Source organism: Idiotropiscis lumnitzeri, chromosome 1 (assembly GCF_059441095.1).
Source record: "Idiotropiscis lumnitzeri isolate Australia: NSW breed Sydney's pygmy pipehorse chromosome 1, RoL_Ilum_1.0, whole genome shotgun sequence".
Classification (NCBI taxonomy): Eukaryota; Metazoa; Chordata; class Actinopteri; order Syngnathiformes; family Syngnathidae; genus Idiotropiscis; species Idiotropiscis lumnitzeri.
In genome coordinates, this window is record NC_142391.1 from 29,391,738 (window position 1) to 29,419,510 (window position 27,773).

A 27,773-nucleotide genomic window follows, 5' to 3' on the forward strand; every position below is an offset into this window, starting at 1 on the left:
TTGTGTGTTTTACGTTTCAAGGTGACTTGGCTTTGTTCCTTCGAAATACTTTCAACATCATGTTTGTGTGCCATGTATCATACATTCTCGCCATTTGTTAGAATGACTTGGATCTAAATGTGTGATGGCATTTCCGTCCTTTCCCCAATTATAACGGCCGACCTTGACAAATGTTTGCGACTGAGCACCATCAGCAAACATGTCCACATTAGCGTATTAGCAAGCAAAACATCATCAGGCTTCCTAATGTGTTTTCTGTCAAAGCCCGGTGCTCGTCTGTTTTCGTCGCCCCCCCGCCGTGGGGCTGCACATTTTGGGAAGTACATGCATGTGATGTGGTTATTCCGCGAAAAGCTCCAAAGACTTTTGTCCAAGATGGATTTTAGTGTTTTACTACCTGTTGGCGGCCTCCTGCCAGCAATTAGCTTGATTAGCACTCCTTACACACACACTTGTTTTCTCATTCACACACATTTGCACTTAGAATGCCACCTACTCAGTGATAGAAGCTGCGTTTTAATGCGCTCATGTGCACTTAAAGCAGAAAAGTTCCAAAGAATGGTTTCTTTTTTTGGTTCATTTGCATGGAGAAAAGAAATCTGCAACTTCCACCTGTGGAGTTTGGGTAATTTACTGCAACATGTGCAGGCCTTGAGTCCTGATGTTCTGCGGGTGTGTGCCGCAGTAGCTTTTCAGACTAAGATTGAAGCACACAAGGAAGCAATTTCTCCTCCAGAAGAGCCAGTGTGGGTCTCGCCATTACTCATGCGGTGATGAAAGCGGCCTTTGAGTTTCACTTGAAGCCATTTAGTGCATCACAGTCTCTTTTTTTTCCCTCCACATTCGAACATCCCATCGGTGGAGATGGAAGATGAATGCTGATGAATCTCTTGGCATTGCTGTTATGTCAGAGTCAATAACATATGGAAAAAGGAGCTTCTTGCAGTTACACCTTCACTTTGCATTGATCAAGATCCCATCTGGAAATACCACAGTAGGATTATTTACAGTATGTCTTTTTTTTTTTTTTTTTTTTTTTGAGTGGGGATCCACCATCTGTCCGGCAAAGTTGCCACTTGCCGTGCATCAATCAATCCAGGTTTACAGTCAGAGTTCAGTTGAGGGAGGGGTAAAAAAATTTATTTTGAGTCCCTTGCAGAAGTTTGGAGATCTTCTTCATGAATCATGTCATCGATCTACAAGGAAGAAATTCCACATTTTATGAGAAAAATTCATATAATTAATCATTATAATAATAATGAAGAAAATTAGTAAAGCATCATAATAATTATAAAAAATAGAACTAAGGTGTATTTCCATATATATATATATATATATATATATATATATATATATATATATATATATATATATATATATATATATGAACTGTTCATATAATATTCCAACTTTAGTTTGATAACATTTTATTGTTAATACTACAACTTTCTTCTTTCTATAAATGCAGCTGTATGATATATTAACAGTCTAGGGTAGAACCATTATTATTTTACAGTTTTTACAGGTTTTTTTTTGACGGGGGGTATAAAATGGTGTAGGAGGAAGAGGAGCTGGAGCAAATGAGATGAAGGTGGTCTCCAGGCTTTCCAAAGCTTTGCTATTCTCCTCAGTTTGAAAGTGATCCTCTGTGTGAATAGTGTTTTCATTCCTCTCCTCAATGAGATTCTCAGGAGCATGAAGGCAGAGAAAGAGAGAGCGACATTGCAAAGTCGAAATAATCCCCATCCTCTCTCTCTTTCCCACTCTTCTTCCTGCCTTTAGTGAACGATAATACGTGTTGGGATAAACAACTTTTATCAGAGTGATAAACGGACTGTTTTATTCAATTCCTAATCCCAGAAGCATCCTCTGCATTCCCAGCAATGTCTCAAGATGGAGAGAAATTAAAAAAAGAAAAGAAAAAGGACGTAATGCAAATGAAACGCTTGCTTCTTGATTAGATTACTAACGCAATAATTGTCGCGTTTGATTAATGGCTGTAATCTGTTGCCACAAACGACGGGAGGAGTCGGCGTGGCATGTCTAGGCTCGGAGCACACAGATATGCATTACATATGAAATTGCATTAGAGAATGAGCTCGTTGAGAACGCTGTGTTTATATCATCAAGTAAAACATCCCAGGTAATTTGGGAAATGGGCCGGAATACTGTTCAGTCAGTATAAAGATGTATTGCTTTGTTTTGTAAATCTTATTGAGTAAGGGAATGTAATAATAAAAACTTTTTTTTTGCTTAACATCTAATCCAAGATTCACGAATTAGGCCAAAATAAAGAATGCAGTTTCTGCGTCCTTGAGAAAATATCCGAGTACCGTTAGAAGTTGTTCAGCTCTATTCTTACGGGTCCATAGAAAATAAAACATTAGTTTTTTTAAGCCCATCTGATACAACAGCTTTAAATGTTGACTGAAAACAGTCAACGGAGAGCTTCCAACATTTAGCATTTCTGCCAGGGTATCAGATGTCTTTTAATCCACCAGGTTTCGATTTTTTTCATGAACTTTGGCAACTAACGTTAGGGAATACTAGCGGTGCTCCTTTTGCAATCAGCTCAAAAGTAATTGAGATTGAATTGTTCTTTTTGAAAAAAAAAAAATTTAGCAATCTAATTACTAGGTTCTCAAAAAGTAATTGTATTTGCCGTTTGCACATTTTCTGGCATGATATGAGTGCGGGTGTACAGTACAGTCAACCTTCACCCCTTGGACTCGTTATAATACAATGCTGGCCGCTAGACTGGCGACCCGGGCTTTTAGCCTAGAGGCTAGTGCGCTCGACTCAAGATTGGAGACGCACGTCCAGAAGCCCAGATGCGGCTGGACAATGCGGGAAAGCCAAATTAGAGCAGCCGTAATGAGCGTGTTGGGAAGGAAAGAGGGAAATATGTTTGTCGGATGACTCATAAGTAGGAGAGGATTCAGTTTTGCATGTTCAGGTCTTGATCCTCCTCGAGGGCAGGTTAATCTGCCATGGTGTTTCGAGAAGGAGCCTCTGTGCCTGACACCAATCTACCTTGCTAATCCACTTATAGTACGGCTCTTTAATTTGCAATATGGCTCGTCACGACTCACCGAAAATTCCTACGTATCGGTTCTCTTCACGTAATGCACAGATGTGTAAGGTGCTACTTTGCAATTTTACGATTCTGAACGGCTTATTTTTCGCCATGCTGCCTCCTCCATCTATTTCCTCAGATGAATCTGTCTTTTTCTCCTGCAGACTGAGGTACATCTGCACCAGAGGACCAGCAGCAGCGGCGGCAGCAGCAGAGTGGTGCGACCATGAGGTCAGAGGCCTTCCTCCTCTACTTCACGCTACTGCACATAGCTGGAGCGGGCTTCCCCGAAGACAGCGAGCCTATAAGCATCTCCCACGGCAATTGTGAGTCGGATATTGCACATTTTCTTCTTCATTCGGCCGCGTGTCACTTCATTGCAAGTACTTCTCAACACATTCATTTCTGTGTATTCATATCTGAGTGGTTGGCACGCCGACCTTCTGGCTTCGAATCTCAACTCAGGCGTTCCTGTGTGGAGTTTGCATGTACTCCTTGTGATTGTGTGATTTTCTTCCTGGTACTGATAGCTTCCTCCCATAGTCCCACAACGTGCATGTTGGGTTCACTAAAGACAAGAGATAAATAATTTTGCAAAAAAAATCTAATTATATTTTTCCCCTCAATATGCAATTATTTATTTATTTTTTGGGACGAAACACAAGCAGTACATAAATCTGTTTGCTAATAAACAATATTCGATTATTCTACACAAATGTTTTGTCCATTTCCCTCCAGTAATGCTCTTGTTTTGGTGATGAGCTGGGTTATGTTTGAACCAAACACAACTTTTGGAATTTTAGTGGTGTTAATGCGTCATAAACAAATCTTCCCAAAGCTGAAATTTATTTTAGGTTATACAGAGGCACTTTGAATGGTAGGTGTGTGCTGACATGCATTTAACGTGGTTAATTTTGCACACAAACACAATGCAGATTTTCGACCGTGTGAACACTTGTGCTATTTCAATTGTATATTTTTCTTCTTCTCTTAAAAAGATATTTATTCAATTAAGTTGAAAAGGTGATAGGTCATATTAATGAAATTGAATTATTTATCTTTTTTTATATCCGTTGCATTTATTACTTTAAGAAGTTGATGAACCGCTCTTTTATAAAGTTTATAGTATTTTCTATTTCGTGCTTGTCCATGTCACCTACATGAATAGGCACTTTCTTGTGGTTAATATCTATTGTTATCTAAGATGAGTACTGCTGCTGTAAGTCCAGGTGTTTTTGGGCAATGACAGAAATGAGAATGCCGGAATGGAAAACCAATGCAGAATGATCCAAGGCATACCACATCATGCGTCGTGCATAGGGGAGGTGCCCGACTCAAATGCCTGTAATACCTGAATGTTATCTTCCACAGTTCCACTGAGAATCCCCCCTTGCAGTCTTTTAAATACAATGTGGAGGACATACAAAGAAATATATAAAAACATTTTGAATGAATAATTTGAAGCCATTTGTGTGCCCAACGTATATTAAAAAAAAAAACCCAATCCGCTTTTTTTTCATCATTTGATAAACAGAAACGAGAATGCTCAAAGTGTCTCTCCCACTAAGAGTAGCCTGACATTGACTTGCTTCTGTTTAGCCAAACAAGCGCTTCATCCCAAGCCACTAACAACAGAACAATTTCATGGTACAGTGCCATGCCTTTTTTTTTTTTACAGTATAATTTAAGGCCTGCAGCAGATGTGTTGACATTTGATCCAAATCCCGACAGTATGCCTAACAGAAACTTCAGCAATTACGCCGTCAAAGTGTTTTAACTTTTTTTTTTTTCCCCTTGCAGACACAAAGCAGTACCCGGCCTTTGTGGGCCACAAGCCCGGCAGGAACAACACGCAACGGCACAAACTGGACATCCAACTCATCATGATCATGAACAAGACGTTATTCATTGCTGCCAGGTAAGCTAACAAATGTTGTAACAGCCACAATGACTCTCGGTGATTGTTGCGAACTTGACACTGATGGCCGGGCAGGTGGCTTATCTATCGAGAAGTGGAAGATATCGATGGCTTTATGAATCGCAAGGGATCCATCGCAGCAAAGAGCTTTGACTTGACATTTTTTATTACCTGCTGTCTTTGTGCCTGGTAGGAGGTATGTTTTTTTCCCTGGCATAATGAAAAATACAGGGAGTCCTTGGTTCCGCCTCTGATGAATTTGTCCACTGAAAAACACCTCAAATTAATTTTCATAACAAGTTATAAATCCATCTTAATGGTACATTACTGTCACCAACTGTTCATGCCCTCCCACCGCAAGGAAACCAGTGTGACTTGATGGCAGCTGGATGTTGTGCAGTGTGCTTTCGCAATCTCGCGGTGGTCATCTGAAGTGCATTCACGTCTCGAATTTTGCTCTGATCCTAAGTCCAAATAAAAAACTTTTCAAGCGACGGCTCATTTCAGTTTGAACTCAGGAAGTACGCTCGTATCCTGAGGAACCGCTGCATTTGAATACAAGCGATCGTTACGTCCCCTTTAAATTGATCGTTTTACAAGCAATAAAGGCCAATAGCGGTTTGAAATCAAATATTTGCCTTCTTTAATTGCTTGCCAGGTGTCAACCATTTTGTAATTACTGCCATCTGCAGTACTGAAGTGGAAACTTATTCGCCCCCAAACTTTTGAACATTACTAGTGTATGACAAAACATGGATATTATCACAGATGGTCACTTTACCCTATTGTGGGTTACGGTTAGGTGCCCATCAAGACTACCACTATTTTGAGCTAGGTTGACCTCCCACCCCAAAACATACAGAAATACAATGAAAAAGATAGCAGATTGATTTTTGTGTCTCGGCCTATCAATACCCTCACCGAAAGGGCTTTTATTCCCAAACAAACACAGCTCAGTGACACTGCACGAGCCGCATAGTGTACGCTCTCATTGATTTTCCTCCTCGCTCTTTTTTGTTACCATTTATGAAATTTTGCTCCACCTTGTGACACAATGAACAATTAGAGGAGCATAAAGTGTTCCATTATTACCATATGCAATTTTGAATATGCTTGCTGCTATCAAGGCGGAACATAAAAAAGGTCTCCGCGATTCTTATCGGCTTGATCTGAGCCCCCCTTTGGGTAATTGAGTTCAGGCCTGACTGGGTGAAAAGACACAATGGAGGGGGTGTTCTTTGTTTTGCTCCCAAGCATGTCAAATTAAGTGGCTGAAGGAGACTGTTGCTTTTGAACATATTTCTGGTCATTAGGGACAACTGTGTGTGTGCGGGGCAACTGTGTGTGGGCGTGTGCGCGTGCGTGCATGTGTGTGTGTGTGTGTGTGGGGAAAGGCGCCAGAGACTTTGGTGCGACTGTCGCCCACCTGCTCCACATGGGGTGGCAGCCAGCAATTTTAGGGGCACAAGGGGGGGGGGGGAATTAGGACAGAGAGGGTTTATTTGAGGGGTGTGTTTGTTGGCCTGCGTGTGCATGTTAGAGGGTGTGTTTGCGTGTGTGTGTTGCCCACTTTCTTACACTGACCAGTTGTCAAACGGATCAAGAATTGGTTTGTCTTCTGTGTGCTTAATGAATAGACAATAGAGCCAGAGCCGTTGAAATGATTTGTTTGATATAGACATTTAAAATAATAAATAAATAATATTGTGGCCATCATGAAAATGAGTAAAATATATACAAAATCTTGATTACAGTAAATATTTATATTAAAAACACTTTTCATAAATAAATATGGATCAATCCAATGGTAGTATGACACCGTCACGTTACCATTTAAATGAAAAAAAAAATGTTTAATTTGTGAGAGCAAAGCAAAGCTTGCACCGGGCCATTATCATCCTGCCACGCTGCCCTGCGGCGAACATCAAGATAACCAAGGCTAATTTGAGAAAAAGCCTTAACTAATTGTATGACCGTAGGTGCTAAAAATGTGTTTGTGTATGCGCTGAGGCTACTTAGTCAAAGCAGACATTGGCTATGTGACCCCAGGCTAACCGGAATGCATTTTGTGCGAATAGAGCGGGCCAAATGACCTGCTATTGATTCCCTAGGCGGAAAACTAAAGTGTTGCTAATCGAATGGACTAAATTGCAACAGGATATCAGTAAAAGTTGAGTGATGAGGATTTAAGGGAGAGGATCAATTTGAAAGTGTTGCGCCAGCAAAGCAGTGTATTAAATAGTCACTTTTATGCAGTCAGATGACTTGTTTATTCTGGAGCCAACTTTGCCATCGTGCCTCCAGTCAGTCGTTGGTGTGCTGCAGCTTGCAGATGGCCTCTGTGAACGCCATCCAAGCCCCACATTCAGTCCAGGCTGTTTTTTTTTTTCCTTAATGGCTCCACATTCTATTGAGTCCCTTTGGCTTTCGTTTTGATGCTGGCAATGAATTAACAAGATCCCTAATACGAATGTAGCTACTGATGAAATTGTAAATCGACAAAGTGGCTTATGCATGGAAGGAAAGAGTCTTTTGCCAAACTGAGCAACAGATGAACTGATTGATATTAATAAATCGTGTTTTGTGTGTTTGAATGAAATGTGTTGATTTGAGGAGAACGAACACGCCGTTCACTTGGCCTGCCTGACGTGTGCTTGAATGCATGCACATTACTAAGCTCCCGTTGAGTCGCTCGTATCATTTTCACCAAAATGTTGAAAATGTCATTAGCCCCGTCAGCTTTTAAATCACAATTACGTATTCAGGTCAGGAATCATTTATAGCCTTAATATTCTGAATCATAGTCAGTGGCAGAAAGGAAGAAGTGGAGCCTGATGAGATGCAAAGGCTGAGGTTGTTCATGGCGCAATCTTCCAGGAAGCCTGATGGGATTTGGACTTCTTCCTTCACTCTTTAATTCGCCTTCAGCCTAGGGAGGATAAGCAGTATAGAAAATGGATGGATACTGTTTTAAAAGCCAAGCAATTCACAAAATAGATGTTTGTTTGTAGAGCCAAACGGATTACATTTGCTGTATATGATCCCTGTAAGGTAGGGCTGCTGAATACAAATTCGGAATATTATGCAAACAAAATTGTAATTTTACTGATTTAAGTACTGATATATAAGATATATGGGGGGTTCGATCCTGGGCGCCGGCCTTCCTTTGTGGAGATGCCTCTGCGCGTGCCTACGTGGGTTTTCTCCCACATTCCAAAAACATGCATGGTAGGTTGATTGGCCACTCTGAATTCCCCCCAGGTGCGTTTGTGAACGCAAATAGTTATTAGTTTTTGTGTGCCCTGCGATTGGCTGGTAACCAGTTCAGGTGTACCCCGCCTACTGCCTGAAGACAGCTGGGATAGGCTCCAGCACCCCCGCGACCCTTGTGAGGTGAAGCGGCTCAGATCATGGATGGATGGATTTACTTATGCTGCTTTCGACTACAGCCCACTCCCAGACACTCACACGCTCACTAGCTGACACACACACACAACTTTCACTATCTACCGAGCATTAATTAAAACGAGGCATGATTGCATTCAAGGTGATGCGCGAGGATGTGATGAGACTGTGCCAGTGTACCTAATGTTGTGGCTGATGAGTGTATGCGCGCTGTCACAGGTGCTTTAGCAGAGCGCCGTAATTCAGCAGTAAACTGCTCTTGATGCAAGATTCCTCTCCCCGGGGCTCCATATTTCATGTTCAAGGTACACGCTGCATGACATTCAGAGGCAATTCATCACGGAGCTGAAGGAGATTTATCATTTACTTTGCTGGATGCGCACTCGTATGTGTGTGTGTTTGTATCTTTCGGGGTGCATGCAGTTGTGGCCTTCTTCTAAATCAACCACTCTGATTGTAACCCATATATCATGTTGCACTCATCCATTTTTGTGTTTTTTTTTTTAATCAGATCAGAGTATGTCCAGATGCTCATGATGGTATGTGCTCTTGGATTTCTATTTGACCCCTTGTGATATTTTGAATCCTTCATGCACAATAACAGCATGCACAAAGGTCAAAGTTGAACCAGGAGCGGCGTCTGTTTGCTCAAAGGGAATATACGAACCTTCTCAGTGTCATTTTGACAAATGATGCTTTTCTGGAATAAATGGAGAATGGGGATGATATCTGAGTCTTAAAAATTCTATTGATCATAATAAAAATCAAACCAAATCAAAAAGTAGAAAAATAAACAGTTATTTTGTAACATGTTAAAATAAAATATTATTAAATGTATAAAAATGTTAAATTTGTGGCAAACTCTACCATTTTGTGTTTGAATGAAGACTTTTGTTTCTTTTTGTGTTCTTTCTATGTCGTGTTGCAGATATAGGATTTTTTTGTAAACAATTTCTGACTTAAACAAATGAAAGAGAAATACAGTGGTTGATATGAGTACTGTTCGTGTTACATGGCTTTCCTCTGGTGCTGCGTGAAAGAATCACTAAATTAAATGTTCAAACTGTGCAGAACGCTCCGTTTCCAATCCACTACTGTACATTTACTCCATACACTTCTGCTGTATTTAACTTTTAAGTACACCACATTGGCATTCAAGCTTTTAAAACTCTTTTTTTTTCAAACATTTATTGAGGTGGAGTTTTTATTTAAGTGTTATATGGACTTCATTTTAAGTTAATAATTATTTAAATGACGTGTTTTATTTATCTATGCTGTATTTAAATGCAGTGCTAATGTACATTGTGCATCGTGGTACAGTGGTTCACACTTCTATTAAATACAGCATACTTTAACGCTATTCTATTTTAATATTGATCATTATGATGGACTTGGTGATACTTGTTGTTGGATGTTAGATAATTACTGATCTGATGTAATGTATACATTACATGGCACAAAGGTTTTCATTTTTCATGATTTTCATGAACCTATTGCTCTGTTTAATTTGGTTGTGTTGAGTTTTGTACTGAATATATTGATAAAACTGGCCCAAAAATTGATGCGGTTGAGTTTGACATTTTATGAGGAACAATAACCTTTAATTATTATGTCAGTTATATGTGCTGTTTTTTTTTCTTCACTTGACTAAATCAAAAACCTGTAACTGCTCAGTCTAATAGATTGTGTGGAATAAACTTTTCCTTATGAATCAACTTCGCAGTGGTTGGAAGGGCACATTTGTCCCTGAATAAATGAGACTCAGTGAGAGGTTGATGGAATAATCACTTGCAGGTTGAAAATATTCACCTTTATAATGAAAATGCACAGCTTGGTCTTAATTAGAAGTGGTCATGTTACCGTTTGCAACATAATATAAACATTCTTTTTTTAGTTGCATGGCTAGAGGACGTAAGAGGACGTGCACGCGGATGAAGGCCGTCTTTACAGAACGAGGCATGACATGTGTGAATGCGTTACTGTATAGCACAGCCGGGCCTGCATACCTCGGCTCTGTACACACGCGGGGCATAGTCGCCATTCCCGGCGCTCTGTTGGCCTCTCGCTATGGCAACGGCAACAATCTGAGGCGAGGGATCGTGTATGGTTGCCGTTGGCGCGTTCTCCAATGGTGGAGGCAGCTCGAGTGTCCATTATTGTAGCTGTACCAAATCCTGTTAAAACCCACTAATGACTGGGATTACACACCGACCTCCTCCTCTCGACTCCACATGCGGCCACGTACGCATTTGGGACAACAAAGCTTACTGTTACAATCGTCACCTGGATTAAAGGTTTGGCTTGTAACGCGACGTGTAGTATGTCGAAAATACTTGACTTGCCAGCAATCCTGGCCAATCTCATTGTGACCTGGCGAGCCCTCTTGAACTCTGGGTCATTCCTACCGTTTGGTTCATTCTGTATTTCACAGGGCACACATAGACGAACAACCATCCTCGCTAACTCTCATACCTAGGGGCAATTTAGAGTGTCCAATCAACCTACCATGCATGTTTTTGGAATGTGGGAGGAAACCAGAGTACCCGGAGGAAACCCACACATGCACGGGGAGAACATGTCAACTCCACACGGGAAGGCTGGAGCCGGAATCGATCCCACAACCTCTGCACTGTGAGGCCATCGTGCTAACCTGTCACCCACCTTGCCGCCTCAAAATGAATTACCATTCTTAAATAAAATTACGTGGTAACCACACAATCACGGTAGCAAAACCAACAAAACAGTGATACGTTTTTAGTCAGGACTCTTGAGAGCAGATGCATGTTATTTTTGGACTTTGCACAGCATGAATTGTTGGGAGCATTGGGAAGTTTTCCTTAAATTTGATTTCAAGTGGAATCTTGAATTTGCTTAATCTGTAGGAACCCAATTTTATTTATATTTCTACTTTACCTCTTAATTGCCCTCTTAATGTATATATTCTAAATTAATCCACTCTGGGGGTATTCTGGACTGCCTGAGACATTCTATAGAACGGCCTGCTTGGGTGTTTATCAGAGAAAGTGCTTTATTTCGGACTGCTATGCAGGAATTTAAAATGCTTAAGCCGTTGCTGACTTTGCACCACTTTTTTCCGACCAACCATGTCACTTCTACCATACGCGTGATCCACCCCAACAATAAGAAGCCGCCTGCTCAGCTCACCAACAGTTTTTTTTTTTTTAATCCAGCATTTGTTCCCTTCATGCTAAAGTCCGTCTCCACCTACGCACCCCAGCTGCCACAACACACGTGAAGCTCCAATGGGATGCGCGCTTGTGCAGCAACACAATTGGCTTGATGTGTTGCCAGTTAGGAAGGGGGGAGCTATTGGCCATGTGTCATACAACTGGGGTTTGATGTTTTGCATTCCTCTGTTCTGCATTCCAACGGTGTCTTTGCATAAAGCACCTTTGATACAAATAAATAAGGGTGGGCCTCATGCTCCCAAACGTACCCCTTACTCCACTAACCTTGTGACACACTCACACATACCCGCATCCAACCATCATTCCAACCCGAGAACATTCTAAAAGACCAACCTGCCCCAGCTTGAGGGGGGTCGAGTGAACTCTGGCTTGTTGTATTTCATGGCACCACATCACCAAGGGCCCCTCATGCCCTGGGTCTATTCACAAGCTCCACATGTCCCCTCACACAGCCCACTGGGCCCTGCTGGCTCCCCCGGTCCCCTTCTCCAGTTCACTTTGTGCTGAGGATTTGATCCAGAGAAAGCCAAAACAGAACACAATAGTCCGCCATCCACCCCCCATGATCCAGTTATGATGAATATCAGCAAGCTTTCGGCATTTTGTATTTTGTGAGGCGAATAGCTAATTTGTGCTATGCATGTGATCTCAAATGTAACACTTTGCAACATAGCAACCATTTGTTCACCATTCAGAGGTCATTTTCTACCTAGAATTGGTTAGTTCTAGCAGCTTTTCAACAAAATATAGTGAAGCTGTTCAAGTGTAAAACTAATTAGTTAAAAATGTTTCTGCTTGAGTGCTAAGTGCTTGGTGCTCAGGTACCAAGCGCTCCAATATGAAACAATGGAGCGCTATGACATTTAACATTTATTCATCGCACATTGCAGGAAGTTTTGATTTAAAAAGTCCAGAATTTTCACCTGTTTCTTTGCAAATACATTTTTGAGCTCTCACGTTACACTCTTGGACCGTAATTTCTGGACACCACCCATATCTGTTTGCGATTGCTGGGAGTAAAACTATATTGTCAAAAAGTGCAGAAGGCATGCTAATTGTGCTACACTAATCCCAGCAAGATCCGAAGCAGGATACTTTGACAAAGCCCCAGTAGACAGACCTCAGACGGAATTCTCTGAACAACATTCCAACGCACAAACCCCCTGTGTTCTCATGGCTTCATGTCCACGTCCATCCATTGCACACTCCCCGCCCACTTGCCCGTCGTCTCGCTGCCATCACTCAGCTCGTCCGCACTGTCTCGTTCACAATAGTCTCTGATTTGTGTCTGAAAGGAGATCCGCATGCCTTCCCGTCCTACTCGCACATTTCTGTTTGCCGAATTTCGGGAAATGGGATGCCCACAGTGAGTGAGTCAAACTGGCCGCCGATGATGCTCACTACTCGATGTCAAACACAGCCATTATTTAATTTTCTCTGACTGTATTCAACCATACAACGGCGCTCCTCAAGTCTGGCTGTGGATTTTGGGATGGCTTATATGTCACACCGAGATTTTAAAATGACGTAGTCCTATGCCCCTAAATCCAGCGTTCCCCAACCTTCACTGAGCGCAGGCACATATTTCATGTCACAAAAATATACCGTGCACTACACTTGAGGAATGATATAGCTGTCAGAGATGCATGCGCAACTAACCATTTGTTCACATACACCGTAATAATTTTGATTTGTTTCTCAATTTAATCATTAAATGTCATTCTTGTCTTTTTTTGTTTGAATGGCAACCAGTGAATGCAAAGGTTAAGGTTGAAAAATTCGGCCATCTCGTTGGAAAGCAATTACTAATTGTTCTGCCTGTCACAATATATCACTGGCATAGCTAAATGAACGAGGATACATTCATTCTAGTGAGCAAATAATAGTTGTTGTGTAATTTCGTACGTTCCACCTGATGTTCTCTGGCTGCGCAGTGGTTGGAAATCACTGCATTCAAGCTGCACCAAAATATTTTTTCATGGTTCAGTGTGCCATTCTAACCAATTACCTCAAATAGTGATCCCTATTCTTAAGAGTTGCCTTGAAAAACAGAAACAGTGTAAATGTGAGTGTGAGTCGTCTCTTTCTATATTTGTCCTGAGATTGACTCGCAACCTGTCTAAGGTCTAGCCTTCCTTTCATTTGAAGTCAGTTTGGATAAGCTGAACTCCCTGTGACCTTGAATAGGATAAGCATTCTAAACTATGGATGGATGGGACGTAGCAAACTGGTAGTCCTTCACATGAGTCAGTACTAAACAAGACATTCTCAGTTTAAACAACTTTGGTGAACCCTGCTCTAAATTATCCTTAAGTGCTATTGGATATGTGCACTCTAATTGGCTCACTGTAAGATTTTTTTTCTTGGATGAACTTAAAATTTGAAGGTAATAAACCTAAAATAAATAAATGCATAATAAATTCAAGTTGGGCAACTCAACTCAATGTTTTAAGTTTTCCTGCATTTTTTCCCCCAAAATTTCACAACAAAGAAAAGAGTTTTTTCCCCGCAGAACTTTTTTCCCCGCAACGACTCACCAAATTGTTTTGGAGCAAGCAACTTGCTTCTTTTGTTGTGGCAAATAGCATTGTTGCCATAAATGTCAATAATTTCTATTTTCAAGTTTTTCCATCTTAAATGACTGTTTTTGTCTCATAAAATACAAGTTGGGTTTTTTAGCTGAAGGCTACCAGTTCATGATTTACCCCGCTCGCCTCTTCCTCAATGTCATCTGAGATAGACTCCAGCTCACTTGTGACCCTGATGATGATAAGTGCTGTAGAAAATGAGTGAATGGATGGATGAAGTTAGTTGCCACTGTAAAACAACACGCCTAACTCAAAGCCCTGTCATTTTTTGTGGTTCACCAAAGCCTGGAAGCAATCTTGCAAAATCCACAATGGACACACTGTGTATTTAAAAGGGTAAAAAGGCGTAAATGACTTTGTCACAAGTTTTAAATGTTTTATTAAAAACTTGATGGGTTGCGACACTTTCGGGCTGACCGAATGGTGTTCAACCTCTGAGTTATGTGTTCAGGTGCGGATGGGAAAAGGGAAATGGGGGCATGTGTGTGTATGTTTGTGCGAGTTTGTGTTGACACAGCCGCTCCATTGTCCTCCTCCATCCCCAGTCAGGATGTTTAAGAGATGCCTCATGTTCTTGGCTCCCGCTAATCTCCACTGGAGAGAAAACCCATGTTGCTGGAAGGCCTTGGCCCTGCAAGAGGGGACAGTCGAGGCCTCGCGTGGGGAGCCACTCTGCAGATTTATGGCGGAGTCAATTACATATTGCCCACGAGCTTTTTTAAAAATGCATTCAGTAAAAAAAACAACAACAAAGAAAAACACAAAACATCTATGAGAGCGAACTAAATCTGCCAAGCGATTCTCTGATTTAATCACTTTTGATTTTGTTTTGTCTTTTTGATCCAAAGTGGGCATATTTCAAAGTAAGTTAAAGGAGCAATTCGCTGAAGGATACAAGAAAGAGAACCGAAGATGATATTGATGCCATTCGTCATCGTCCTTTTACATCCCCATTTTCGTCTTCTTAATTTCAGGCTGACTTTGATTGTGTCTCCGTGTTTCCCTTTATTGTTGCCATTTCTAATGATGACATTTATGGCTAGTGAGGTGACACAGGCATTGAAAACCCAGGAAAAACACTGCACAGGAAGCCTGGACATTAAAGTCATAAATTAGCCACGCTGATGCAAAGCAATGGGTGTGCTACTAAAAAGTAATTGTAGGCAGACCTCGTGGTTTTGATCCACTAATGATGTGTTATTTATATACTGTTTTGTCGTTTTGGATTGTCAAGATCAACATCTGGCATTATAACATAAAACGGATTTGTTGCGTTTTAGCCGAACCGAAGACACTGGTCAACAGCAAGTTTTCACCGGAGATGGATTAATGTGTTTTAAAAAAAATCTTACAGTAGTTTAATTAAATGTACTTTATCCGTTTATTTATTTATTTATTAGATATTTTCGTTTTTTGTTTTTAAGTTTGACTTATAAAGTCCTCTATACACCAATCCAATGTCGGACATTGTGGCCAACGGTCGGGTCGGAAAATGACGGAAGCCCACACTGCAAAATTTGACGGAGATGCCAACTACTCCGGACCTTTTGCAGGAAAAGTAGAACACCTCCATGCCATTGGCGGCGATAGTCACTGCGCAGCCTTTGACAGCAACGTCCAATAACGGTGATCTTTTTTGAATGAGAGTGATGAATTCGTCTTTGCGCTTTTATGCCCATTCAGCCATTATGTTTCCAGAGCAGATGTAAAAAATGAGTGAAGTTGATTTTGTTCTTCTTAGAGGAATAGCTTCAATTTTCACAGTTTGTCCGCTTTCGTCACTTCCCGTATTTGTCCAGTGCCCTCATTCGCAAACAGACAATCGCAGTGATCGTTTGTCCCAACAATCCGAATCGACCAAGCTTGCCCCCCCCCCCCTGGACACACAAACAACAGCTCCGACTTTAGAACGCTGTGCGCTACACCAAACAGGCGGTGTGTACCGACTTTCTGATGGCCGTCATTGGATTGTTGTGTAGAGACCTTAAAAACTCACAACTCGCGCAATATCAATTTCACCATGTATTGTAATTTATAGCTCAGAAAAAAATCTCATCTGTTGCTGAACCAAACCCATAATTAATAAATAGCACAAAATATAATGCTATATTACAAATTATTATGATGATGGTGAAAACCTGATGTGCTTGAAAAAATCAAGAGCTGCTTCGGAATCAGCACAAAAAATCTAGCAAACTTTACTTGCATAAAAAAATGAAGTCGGAAAATGACGGAAAGGCTGACCATCTTAAATGTTAAAGCAGTTAAACAATTACGAATAATAGTGTGTGATATGGACAAAAGTTTATAACCTGATGACAACGTAAAAAATTGCAGGAAATCAAGGGCATTTTATTTATTTATAAAATATGAGAAAATACGATATGGTGAATGAAAGATGAATAAAAATACAATAAAGAACAAATAGCCAGTGGAAAAATACCATTCAAACTATCTGGTAGTAAACTTAGTTTTCAAGAAATGTAATAGAAAGGCAATTCTTGATGAGTTGCTATGGTGGATGCTACATTGGTGTAGCAACAGAGCTAACACAATACCCGCATATCAAAATAATAATATAAAAACGGCACGTTTATATTATATGATGCACATCGTAAATTGCATGATAGCACACAAAGCTCCATTTTACAATTACAAATCAATGTACTTTGTCCTTTCGGCACCATGCTGCCTCTCAGAGGTCAGTCTTAATACTACATGAAACATCTGATTTATGGAAGGAGATTTGCAATTATCACCGGAGTGATTGGGTTGCGCCGTGTCGGTCATCTCGAGCACACCACACACAATAAGACACGCACCAACCTATTCCTCACTGCGCGGCGTTGTTTACATTTTAAAAATCCATTAACTGATACGTGTGGGCCCCTCTTTAGTCAGAAGTGTAATTTTAACTCCCGCTGTGACGAAATGAAAACCACCGACAGAGATTTTTATCTCACTGGGAATATGTCCTCTCCGTGCAGCAGTCATGCTTTGCTAATTTCAACTGCTCTCCAAGATTAATTATTCAATTTAAGCGTCAAGGCAGATCATGTACTGTACAGTAGACTGGGTTTCATCCGTGAGGAGAGGGCCCTACTCCCCTCCCAAGAAAGCGATATAAGTGGATTCATTTCAAAATGCACGTCGCTCCCAAGACTTTATTCGATTTAGTTAATGAGACAGCAAGGTAGGACAGGCAGGCTGAGCACAGGTTTGGGAGCTGGAGCGTAGTTAAGATGCGGCTTCCACGACGGCGCTCTTTACGCACTTTGATTAAAAAAAAAAAAATACACAACCTCCAACCAATAAAAGCAGTTAGAGTGCTTGGGCAAGGCCACCTCTGTGCATAAATGAGGTAAATCCGTTTTACATCCTCACCACTTTGACACCGAATGTCCCCCCGCCCCCATCGGTATGACCCCTCCCCCTTTGCTCTGTACCCTAATTCTTCATGCTAAGTAGGTGTAGCTGTCTGTCTATGATGTCTGTAGGTATTCAATCAGACAAGGCATATGGAAATATGCCTTGTCTGATTGCTCCGACAATGTGATGGTGATGTTTGTGTTACACTGCGCTTTTTATTACAAAGACGTGATTTAATTGGAAAAATGACAACCAGCCACCATCAGAGAGTTAAGCACACCCGACATTTTATTTGATGTTTTAGGATATATTTGGGTATAATTTTCTTATCCCCCCCATATTTATCGATCAAGCCTCCCTTTTCCAAGCCATCCTTGAGTATAACCGTGATAAAATGACATTTTCTGAGTGCTCTTCATAACATAAGAATCACAATGTGTGAGGTTACCTTTTAGTGAGGTTTTAAAGTAAGAGCTAACCAGCATACAGTAAATCAATACACAAATCGATGATGTCGATAGTGTCCTTACAGAAGCATGGTGACCTTGTAAGTAATTACACAAATAAAGTAAAACATAATAAAAAAAAAAAATATGATTCTGATGACCACAATCAATGATGGTATGAATTCTGTTCTTAGTCAGAACATTTAGGACGACCCATGCCTGTTGCAGCCTGACTGTGTCCAAGTGCACATTGTATGGTCCTTCGAGGCGTGCTTGGATGAGTTTGATGCAGAACAACTTGACCTCCACCCCCGCAAACACCTTCGAAGTGTAATCTGAAATGTTTAAAAAAAAAAAATCCCACAGAAACACTTGAAAACCTTGATGAAGGCCTTCCCAGAAGAGTGAACAGCTGATTATTTTCTTCATCCATTTTCACTTCCTTGAGCCAGGTGTCCCAACACTTTTGTCCATGTACGTATAGGAACAAGGCAGCAGATGCTCGTTAATTTCCAGGCTTGACACACCCCCGCACACTCTGAGCTGTAATGAGCATCGGTATAGATTTCCTGTAGCTCAAACCGTGAGCTTAATTGACCTGAACAGCTCTGAGTGACTTGGCACCTCTCGTCTCGCCACCTCACTCCCCTCAACCCGCATGCCTCACCCCCACTGGAGCTCTTCCTCTCGGACAAAGAGGCTTTTGTCCCACGGCCCTGCGCCACGGCACTCCAAAGCTTTGTTGACTGTTTCTGTCTGACAGAGCAAATTCGCCCTGGCCTCCTTTTGTCTATTGTCATAGTTCTTTTTTAAGTTTGAACAAAGTTTACACAAAGCTCCATCTTTCCAGGTCGTTTTCTGCCTGCAGGGGGAGAGGGGGCAGCGAGCAAATGGATTTATTGTTTGTTGAAATTTTCGACTGTCTGACCTCCTATCTCTTTTTGTCTTTTCACTTCCAGGGATCACATATACACAGTGGAGACGGACACCGCCACGAATGACGAGATCTTTTTCAGTAAGGTGAGTAATAGATACGTGCATCAGGTTTGGAGGACGCCTTGTTCTGCGCTGAAGACTACACTACGTAACCCTAATCACCTGTCGCGCATGTGTGTGGGGGTTACGTGGGCGTCTTACTCGCCGCGTGCATCACGATGACCCAGTTAAGTAGATTATCCAATCAATCAGCGTGTGAGCGCCTGCGTCATCTCACGCACAGAGAGACAATGTCGGAAGTGAAGGCGCAGATAAAATAAGATCCTTCATTCGCATCCTCAGATGCAACAAGAAGGCATATAAACTGTGAAAACGTTTCACAAAAGACAAAAGAAAAGAAAAGTACTGATTTATTGATCTAGCGTTTCACCATTTCACTTCTCCTGACCTTTTCGGCTACACTTTTGGGCTCCCCACTACAAAATGAATTGATGTGCATGGTTATCCGGCGCAAATGTAATGTGCAGTTAGCTAGCTAGCTGTACCTGCACCCCAAAAATGTACCTTCCTTTTGGATAGTCTTTTGGCGTAGCCACTTGAGAGTGTCTCGTTGTCGGCCATAAGCGCACATACATTGCGCAGGGTGAGGAGAGGGGTGAAAAAAGTCCCATTTAATAGCCAGTGTGTGGACTGGGGCATCGGGCGGGCATGGTCGCTTTAGAGCGTTACGTTGTTGGCCTTGAGTGAGCACACGTAAAGTGAAGAGAAGGTGGAAGAGCAAGGGGAAAAATAAGAAGTCCTTCTTGACAGCTAACGTGTGGACCTGACTGGGGCTTTTGGGTCTGCGTGGTTGCTTTTGAGAGCCTCGTGGTCAACTGTGAGTGTGTGCACATCACAGAGACAATGACAGAAAAGGGAGGACGGGCAAAAAAAAATGATGGGAGCAAGTGAGAAATATGGATTTTCACGGCATGGCATGAAATGTCATTTTATATACTTTGTGATTTTTTTTCTTTTTTAATTATTCAAATTTGGCAGCGTAAATAACACTTTTCTCTGTGCTGTGTCAAATATATAAAATATTTACACTTTACCTAGAATTACAATTAGTATAAAAACACACTATTTTTACTTAATGTAAATGTATTTGAACACAAAAACACAATGTTTTATATATATATATATATATATATTTCTTTTTTTTTTTTCTGGCAGTGATTACACATACATAGAAATCCCACAAATAGGAAGACTCCAATTCAAATAAGCATATAAGGGTGTGTTTCTCCCCCATGTCTATGCTCAGAAAATGGGCCCTAATGAGAGCAGCGAGCACATGAAAGGCTCTTGTTGATTGATGACCGAGACTCTTTAATCAGCTCCAAACATGCTCCACAATGGCGGCCGGCAGCAAGTGATCATGGACGGCACTCAGGGGCCACTGAGTGTGTGTGTGTGTGTGGCAGTGTGTGTGGCAGTGTTGCAAGGCTCCGCATTGATTGATGTGTGTGCCACAATGAAAGCGGATGTATGCAGCCGTGTGTTTATAGCTGATTGACATGTTGCGTTGGCTACCACGGATCCACAAGCAGGCCATTGTGTGTGCGTGCATTCTGCAATAACTAACCAATCATTCCCTGAGCGCTAATCGCCACATTGTGGGGCTCTGTAGATCTCAAACTGATCCGGAGTCAGTATGGTTCGCCCTCCTCTAATGCCTGACAATTACAAGTTGAATTTATGTCCTGGCCCCTAAGCGGTGTTAATTGGGAAAGTTTAGGTTTGAAGCAGCAGCCTCAGCAGGACAGTGACTGAGCCATAGTCTCACATTATTGACCACAGTACATGCTCAATGGACATTAGATTTGTTACACCTGCACATTCGACGGATGGGTTTTTGTTTATAACCTTCCACTCGATTTTAAATTGGATCTCTGCAGTGCTGAAGAACACAGCTGCATCATACTTACTGGTGTTGTTAATAGTTAATGGACAGTCACATTCACACTATGTCAAACTACTATGTATAATTCTACTACCATTACTTAAAAAAAAAAAAAATAATTAACTGCCTCAATCAATACTCGCTTGCATTGCATCTCATAAGACTGCGCATGTGTACCTAATGAGTTGTCCCGTGAGTGTCACCTCTCCAGTGTGCTTTTGTGTCATTTCATCTCACTTGATGTACTTGCTTGATTGCTCCTAATGGTCCTGACCTTAACTTGATTGGATCTTTCTCTGCAGAAAATGACATGGAAGTCCAGACAGGCTGACGTGGACACGTGCCGAATGAAAGGGAAGCACAAGGTAGATGCTCGCACGCACACACATATACACGCACACACACACACACACACACATACAAGGACATGCAAACATACAGACCTTGCACTGCAATAGCATGCTCCCTGCACTTCATAAAACCGTCATCTGTCACAATTTATAGGGCACATTAGAGATAATCTTTCCATCAAATGACAGCCTAATTGTATTTTCCCTGGTTTTACTCTACAATCTTCTCCGCTGGCTTTCATTATTGTTGAGGTAAACCTGGTGATGCCATTAAAAATCATCCGTAAACATGACATTGACGTAGCGAGAGGAAATGCCGCGTGTCATGATTACACGCCCGCAGTTTGACACGCATGTAAATGGTGCAGCCTTTCATTTTTTTTTTTCATTAGATTCTTACACGTGTCTTTCATTCTAATGGTGTCAATTATAAAAATGGCAAATGTCTTCTTTTCCTCTCTTTCTCTCTTTTGTGCTGCAGGACGAGTGTCACAATTTCATCAAAGTCCTCCTGCAGCAAAACGACGACGCCCTGTTTGTTTGCGGGACAAACGCGTTCAACCCATCGTGTCGAACGTACAAGGTGAGGACGCCTGTTCTTAAAACGTCTCTCCCTTTCTTCGCCTGCCAATCAGTCCCGGCATGAGGTTGTTTTGCACACGCCAACAAAAGCTACATGGGAGCGGAGGGGCGGACGTAGATGGATGAATTGCGCAACTCCCTTATCTGCAGGTGGACTTTGACACGCTCGATTTAGAGGCGGACAAACCGGCCCACCTTCTCGCAGGCACATGAACAAGGCCTGAAATAAGACCATTTTTTCCCTTTGAAGTGAAGCATGGTTGTATGAAAAAAAAAATCCATTAATGACCTCTGGGTAAAAAAAAACTGGATTTAGACTTTCAGCAGGCCTCGATGTCAGCGTTGTTTGGTATGACTTTGTCGATCATCAAGCAGGCTGTATAGCACTAAAAAACACACAGACACAAAACATTCTCCACGTTAGGAATTTCCAACCATTTAATGTTCAAATAAATGTGATTGGCTGGCAACCAATCCAAGATGTACTGCGCCTCTGGCCCAAAGTCAGCTGGGAGAGGCTCCAGCACACCCGCGACCCGAATGAGAGTAAATGCTCAATCTCATTTTATATTTGCATAGTAACAATAAAAGGCGTTGTGTTCTATTCTGATGAATAAGCATTTCTCCCAAAAGTCATCCTTTTCTTCTTCAATGATGTAAAAATTAACAAGTTACTCACGTCGAGCTTGTGTTTGCAAATGTTTTTTCTTTTTGATCATGTTAGCAAGATTAAACATGATGCTTTTAATTAAGCAAGCGCAGCAATGCGGAGCAACAGATTTGCTCAGGGACAAGCCCACAAGTCCATGAAATAAAATATATATTTTTATTGCGAGTGTTTATTATCATTATTACTTGATGGAGCCTTAAAGGGGAAGACAAATCCAAATTATTATTTTTGTTATTTATTATTCTTTTTTTTTTTTTTTTACAATAGTATGTTCTATGCACCCCCACTAGTCTAAACACTGTATTCTGATTAATATTATGCCTATGAAATTTGAATTAAGCAGCAAAATTCGTCGGTTTTCACCCTACACGGCCATTTTATCACTAGAAATGACATCACAGTGCCAAAGGGCTCAGCTTGCAAAAGTCACATGACCAAATCCAGAAAGCAGGTGAGTCGTTACTTCATTATCGGAGCCCTTGGGCACTCTGATGTCATTTTCAGTGGACAGCAAGTCACAAACACACAACAATGGAGGCCCACGTTGCTCTTATAAAATTACAATGTTTCTCTAAGTGTGCCAGCACATATGGACAAACAGCACTTCACACTCACAATCACACCTATGGACAATTTAGTTTTCAATTCATGGAGGCTGGAGTGACAAAAGAAAACCCAAACAGGCACATTTTTGACAAGCATGCAAACTCCACGCAGGAAAGGTGGGAGTTTCGATGCTACACCTCAGAAATGTGGGGCAGAAGGATAAACCACAAGTTCACCTTGCTGCCCCGAAAACATTCCTGGTCACACATCGGCAGGATGAAAAGAAACAACAAGAACCGAAGTCCGCGGACACACTCAAAGAGAAGGAAATTACTTACCCAGACATCACTAATATGATTAATTATCATTTTAAATCTTTGTTTTTATTGCTCCGCTTTATTTATTTTTTGTCATCACAGTCCGACGGCGTGATAATCAGACGGCCCTTTGTCCTGAGTTTCAAATTGCAAAACTAAAACGATAAAACAATTAAAAGCTCAAGATGCATGCAACATTTTCAAATTTCCACAGTGAACCAAATTAAAGTTGAAGTTGCATAAGTGAGAGGAGGCGAAGCAAAATCCAACACCAGAAATCAAACATCACTTTGACTGTATCTAATTACATTTTTTTCAAACCAAATCCCGACAGTGAACAATATTAAACTTGGAGTGAAATCCAGCTCACTTTGTTTCCCCATCGTTGTGTGTAATGAAAGAAATATGGTGAGTGCCATTGGATTGTGACTGGGAGGCACATTAGTAATAATAATAATATTGTGACTGGGAGTCACGTTAGTTGGAAGTAAGAAAAGAATAATGGAATGAAGTAACAAGAGCATCGGCAGCCAGGAGACGTCTGTCCGGGAGCATATTTGTTTGTTTGTCAGTTGCAGAAATACAGTAGAAAAAAATCTTCTCCAGTAAAAGTTGACTTTGACCAACTTACATCTTTATCGTCAGTGCTGTGCAAAACAATGAATATTTTTCTCTCCCAAATTGCATTCATACACTGTGGGTGCTTTTGTTCCAGATTTTAATTATTATTATTATTAATTTTTTTTTGCAATTGCAGACTGAAACAGCCTCTCGTGTGTTTCTCAAGATCCAAGTAGAGTTCTTGCAGGCTGAAATGTCAACATTTTTAGGCAGACACAAATTTTTGTAGTCTAGCCATCCGTTTTATAGAGCGTTTTTCCTCCCCGAGGCAACGGATGATCTGGAGCCTTTCGTAGGGTAAATACAATTTTCTGCCGTGTTTCATATAAATGAATCACAATACAACTTTTGTATGTGGCCACGGAGAGTGTGAGGTCATGTGACTGCCTAGCTTTGTTTGATTGATCAAATGGAGTCAAACATCACTAGTAGTTGGATTGGATTGGGGAGGAGGATATGTTGCATTACAAGTTTTTTTTAATCCAAAAAGTTACTGAAGTAGGTTTTAGTGATTAAACGTAGCCGATTACTCCTGACGTCTTGTTGGCTTTTCTTTGTTATGATAAAATGGACGCAGCACACACTGATGCTGTCTTACTGGGCTTTGGTGAAAGAACAAACCCACGCACACACATAGACGCAGCTGCTTTGCTTCACTCGATGTGTTCACCAGAAAAACAAGATTTCCCTGCTCCATTGGCTTCATGGCACAGCATGTTAAGTACACAGAATGGATGCAGCAATATTGGGAGTCCCGCTGCAGGCATGTGGAATTTATGTCTCTGCATTTATCTGGCGTGGTTAGCTTTTATAGGCCCCACGGTTATGGTTTCAAGGTTTAGCTATTACTGCACCGGCATTGCTGCGAGCCTGGTAAAGTTCAGAGGGAGAGGTCGCTCTGTGCACATACAAGGACGCTTGGCTTGCCATTGCCAATGTCTAAATTGAGCACTGCATATATATACACATATACATTAAACACTAGGTATGAGTTGGAAGGAGATTTCTTCGGCAGAGGAAACACTATAAAATGTGATTGATGTGAGGGTGAAATAACTACTTTTCCATGTTTAAAATTTGCTAGTGCAAATTCCTTGATTAGTAAGTCAGTCTCCCCACTGTGAGACTAATAAATGATTAAATTGTAAGAGTATGTGCTTGCAATTTTCCAAGAAAAACACACCGTTGAACTATGCTGGGTGTTGCAATGATTGCGAGGAAAGTATGCACTTAAGCAATCTATTTGTCTATCAAGCCATCAATCAATCGATCCATCAATCAGTTAATCCCACCATCTCTCTATCAATCACCCCCCACTAAAATAACCTGATGCCAAAAGGAATGCTGACAGGCTGTCGGTTCTCTGAAGGCATGTCAAGGTCTTCAATTCCACTTTGGTGTGTGTGTGTGTGTGTGTGTGTGTGGTTTTTTCTGGGGTTTTTTTTTTGCGTGTGAACGAGTGTGTGTGTGTGTGTGCGTATGCGCCACCTTGGCTACAGTTTTCCTCTCCGTCCCCACTGTGTGACAGCAGTGAAAAGAGCTTCTGTTTCCAGGGGCCGTCCTCATTCCACATTAATCAACGAGCAGAGCGTAAGGGGAAGGAGGTCGGTTGGGGGGGGGCTGGTGAGGTGGAGGGAGCCCACTTGGGGCAGGCGGTGGCTCCCACCCAAACCAATAACTCGCAATACTCTTCCAATTTTGCCTCTTCATTAGCTACTGTTAGTTATCCCTCTTCTCTTGTTCCGTGTTAATGTCAGTACACGCACAATCAAAACCCAAGAAGCCCTTAGACCCCCCTTCCCTTGTTCCTTCTCTCCTGCCAGTCTTAATTCCTCTCTGTCGACGTCCTCTCCTCTGTTGCTTTCTCCGCCTGTCACTCCCTGACTGCGCCGTAATAATAAACAGTCCATCCAGCTGGTTCACACGTATGAACAGACGACGGGTTTCATCTGTCGTTGCCGGGCAAAGTGTTGGTGATCAGCGGGTTGTCTGCAGACTGTTAGGTCGCCAGGTGATCCCCAGCTTGGTTCCGTGGTCTCAGACTCCAGTTCTCACATTTACAAACCTTCCTCTCAATAGAGGCCTCCGCCGAGGCCAAACTATGGAAATGTATGTGTGCCAGACCAAATTCAAACTGAGATGGCACAAGAATGCCATAAGAGTTCAAAATACGAGTAACAAAGGAGAAGCCAGAGAGAAGCAATCGAGTCTTTGTTAGCTCACCCAACACCCAGCCTATCAAGTTGATACTTGAAGGATACTCTTTAAAAAGAGTCACTGTCATAAATTCCAGTTTAAACTTGAATGGCGTAGATATCCTTCTGTAACAAACATTTTGCCCGTCCGACTCTTTTGATGGAAAAATATCATGCTGTTTCTTTTTCAAGTTGTGAGTGAGGCCTTCACCGATATATAGCACATACGAGACAAAGCACAGGGAGACACGGCACAAACGTATTAACAGACCATGACGGTTTGACTCCAAGGGCAGTACAGACCCACTCCAGTCCTGTAGGTGGCAGTAATGTGCTTTGGACTGCAAAGGTAAAAAATAAAAATTAATCGTTCAATCTTAATCAGTACCTAAATGTATTGGGTTGACATTTGTCGTTATGGAACTAACCAACTCACTTCCTGGTATGATAAAAAACCACTGCAATAATAAATAATACAATCAAAAAACTCTAACAATATCAATGAAAATTGTAGGTATTTTTGTATGAAGTCAGAATTTTCAAGCATATTCTTTTAGATTGTGCAAGTATGCCTTCTATCAGAAAATGATGACATGCAGCTCCAGATGAAACCGTTTTAGCCTGCGCCGGTTAAGATGTGCGATTTTTATGAACAGCTGCAAAGACTTTGGTTTCCTTCCAGTGTGTAAAAGTGTCAGAAACAGGACATGCGAGGCAAACAGGTTGCAGAGAAATGGGCCGTGACCATGAATGTCCCACTGAGGTGCTGCGTCCTTGCTTGGTTGTGGCCCACGTGTGAACTTGGCTATGAATAATCATGCAGGTTGTCTCATTTGTGCAATGTTGTGTTGTGACAATGTGTTAGCGCCTGATATTCCTGACCTCCCTTGGACATTGTAATTGCTTCAGCACATGAAGCCCTCGACTGTATGTTGGAAGGAAATTAGTTGGTAATAGCACTTGACATTCCCATGATTCTTCTTTAAAATTGACACATCTGAACATTTGTGGTAGACTAATGACCATCAACAAGTGATCTCAGTTTTAAAAGATGGACCACGTCTGTCACTTTTGGTGCTTGACTTGATGTTTAAAGGGAACAAACTACATTAGAGTGGAATTTTAATGGCTTGTAAATAAAAAAAAAAGTTTACATCTGCAGTAAGGTTATGATAGTTAATAAATCGAAGTAACTAAAACTAAAATTGAAAAAACATCTTCGTTAACGAAATAAAACAAAATTGAAAGTACTTTTAGAAAAACGATACCTAACTGAAGCTACAGATTAAAAAATCTAAATCTAATACTCAAACTAATTTTAAAAAGTAAACTCAAAGCATTTTCAAAAACAAAAATCAAAACTAACAAACCCCTTCAAATCTTTTTTTTTTGCCTCCACTCTGTCAAAGTCAAAAGCAAACCAAGCTTCAGCGTTTATTTGAAGCACAAACTACGTAACATAAAGTTCAGAGATAACCATTCATGAATGTCCTGTTGTAGACGTGACTCTCCAACTTGGTCTGAGTTGGACTCAAGATTGATGGCTGCGCCGTTGTACTTGCACTCGTCTCCCAGGATTCACTCTCAGTCGACGTCATAC

At 41.3% G+C, this 27,773-nt stretch overlaps 1 protein-coding gene across 5 annotated transcripts in view; it reads left to right on the plus strand.

Moving 5' to 3' along the window:
- Positions 1 to 27,773, plus strand: part of sema6a (sema domain, transmembrane domain (TM), and cytoplasmic domain, (semaphorin) 6A) — a 129,033-nt gene that overhangs the window by 50,615 nt on the left and 50,645 nt on the right. For all 5 annotated transcript variants that reach the window (XM_088294270.1, XM_088294260.1, XM_088294253.1 and 2 more), the window contains 5 exons: positions 3,241 to 3,402; positions 4,877 to 4,994; positions 18,971 to 19,031; positions 21,195 to 21,257; positions 21,724 to 21,825. In XM_088294270.1, coding sequence (XP_088150396.1) covers positions 3,303 to 3,402; positions 4,877 to 4,994; positions 18,971 to 19,031; positions 21,195 to 21,257; positions 21,724 to 21,825 — 444 coding nt within the window. In that variant the 5' untranslated portion in view covers positions 3,241 to 3,302. The remainder of the gene's footprint in view (positions 1 to 3,240; positions 3,403 to 4,876; positions 4,995 to 18,970; positions 19,032 to 21,194; positions 21,258 to 21,723; positions 21,826 to 27,773) is intronic.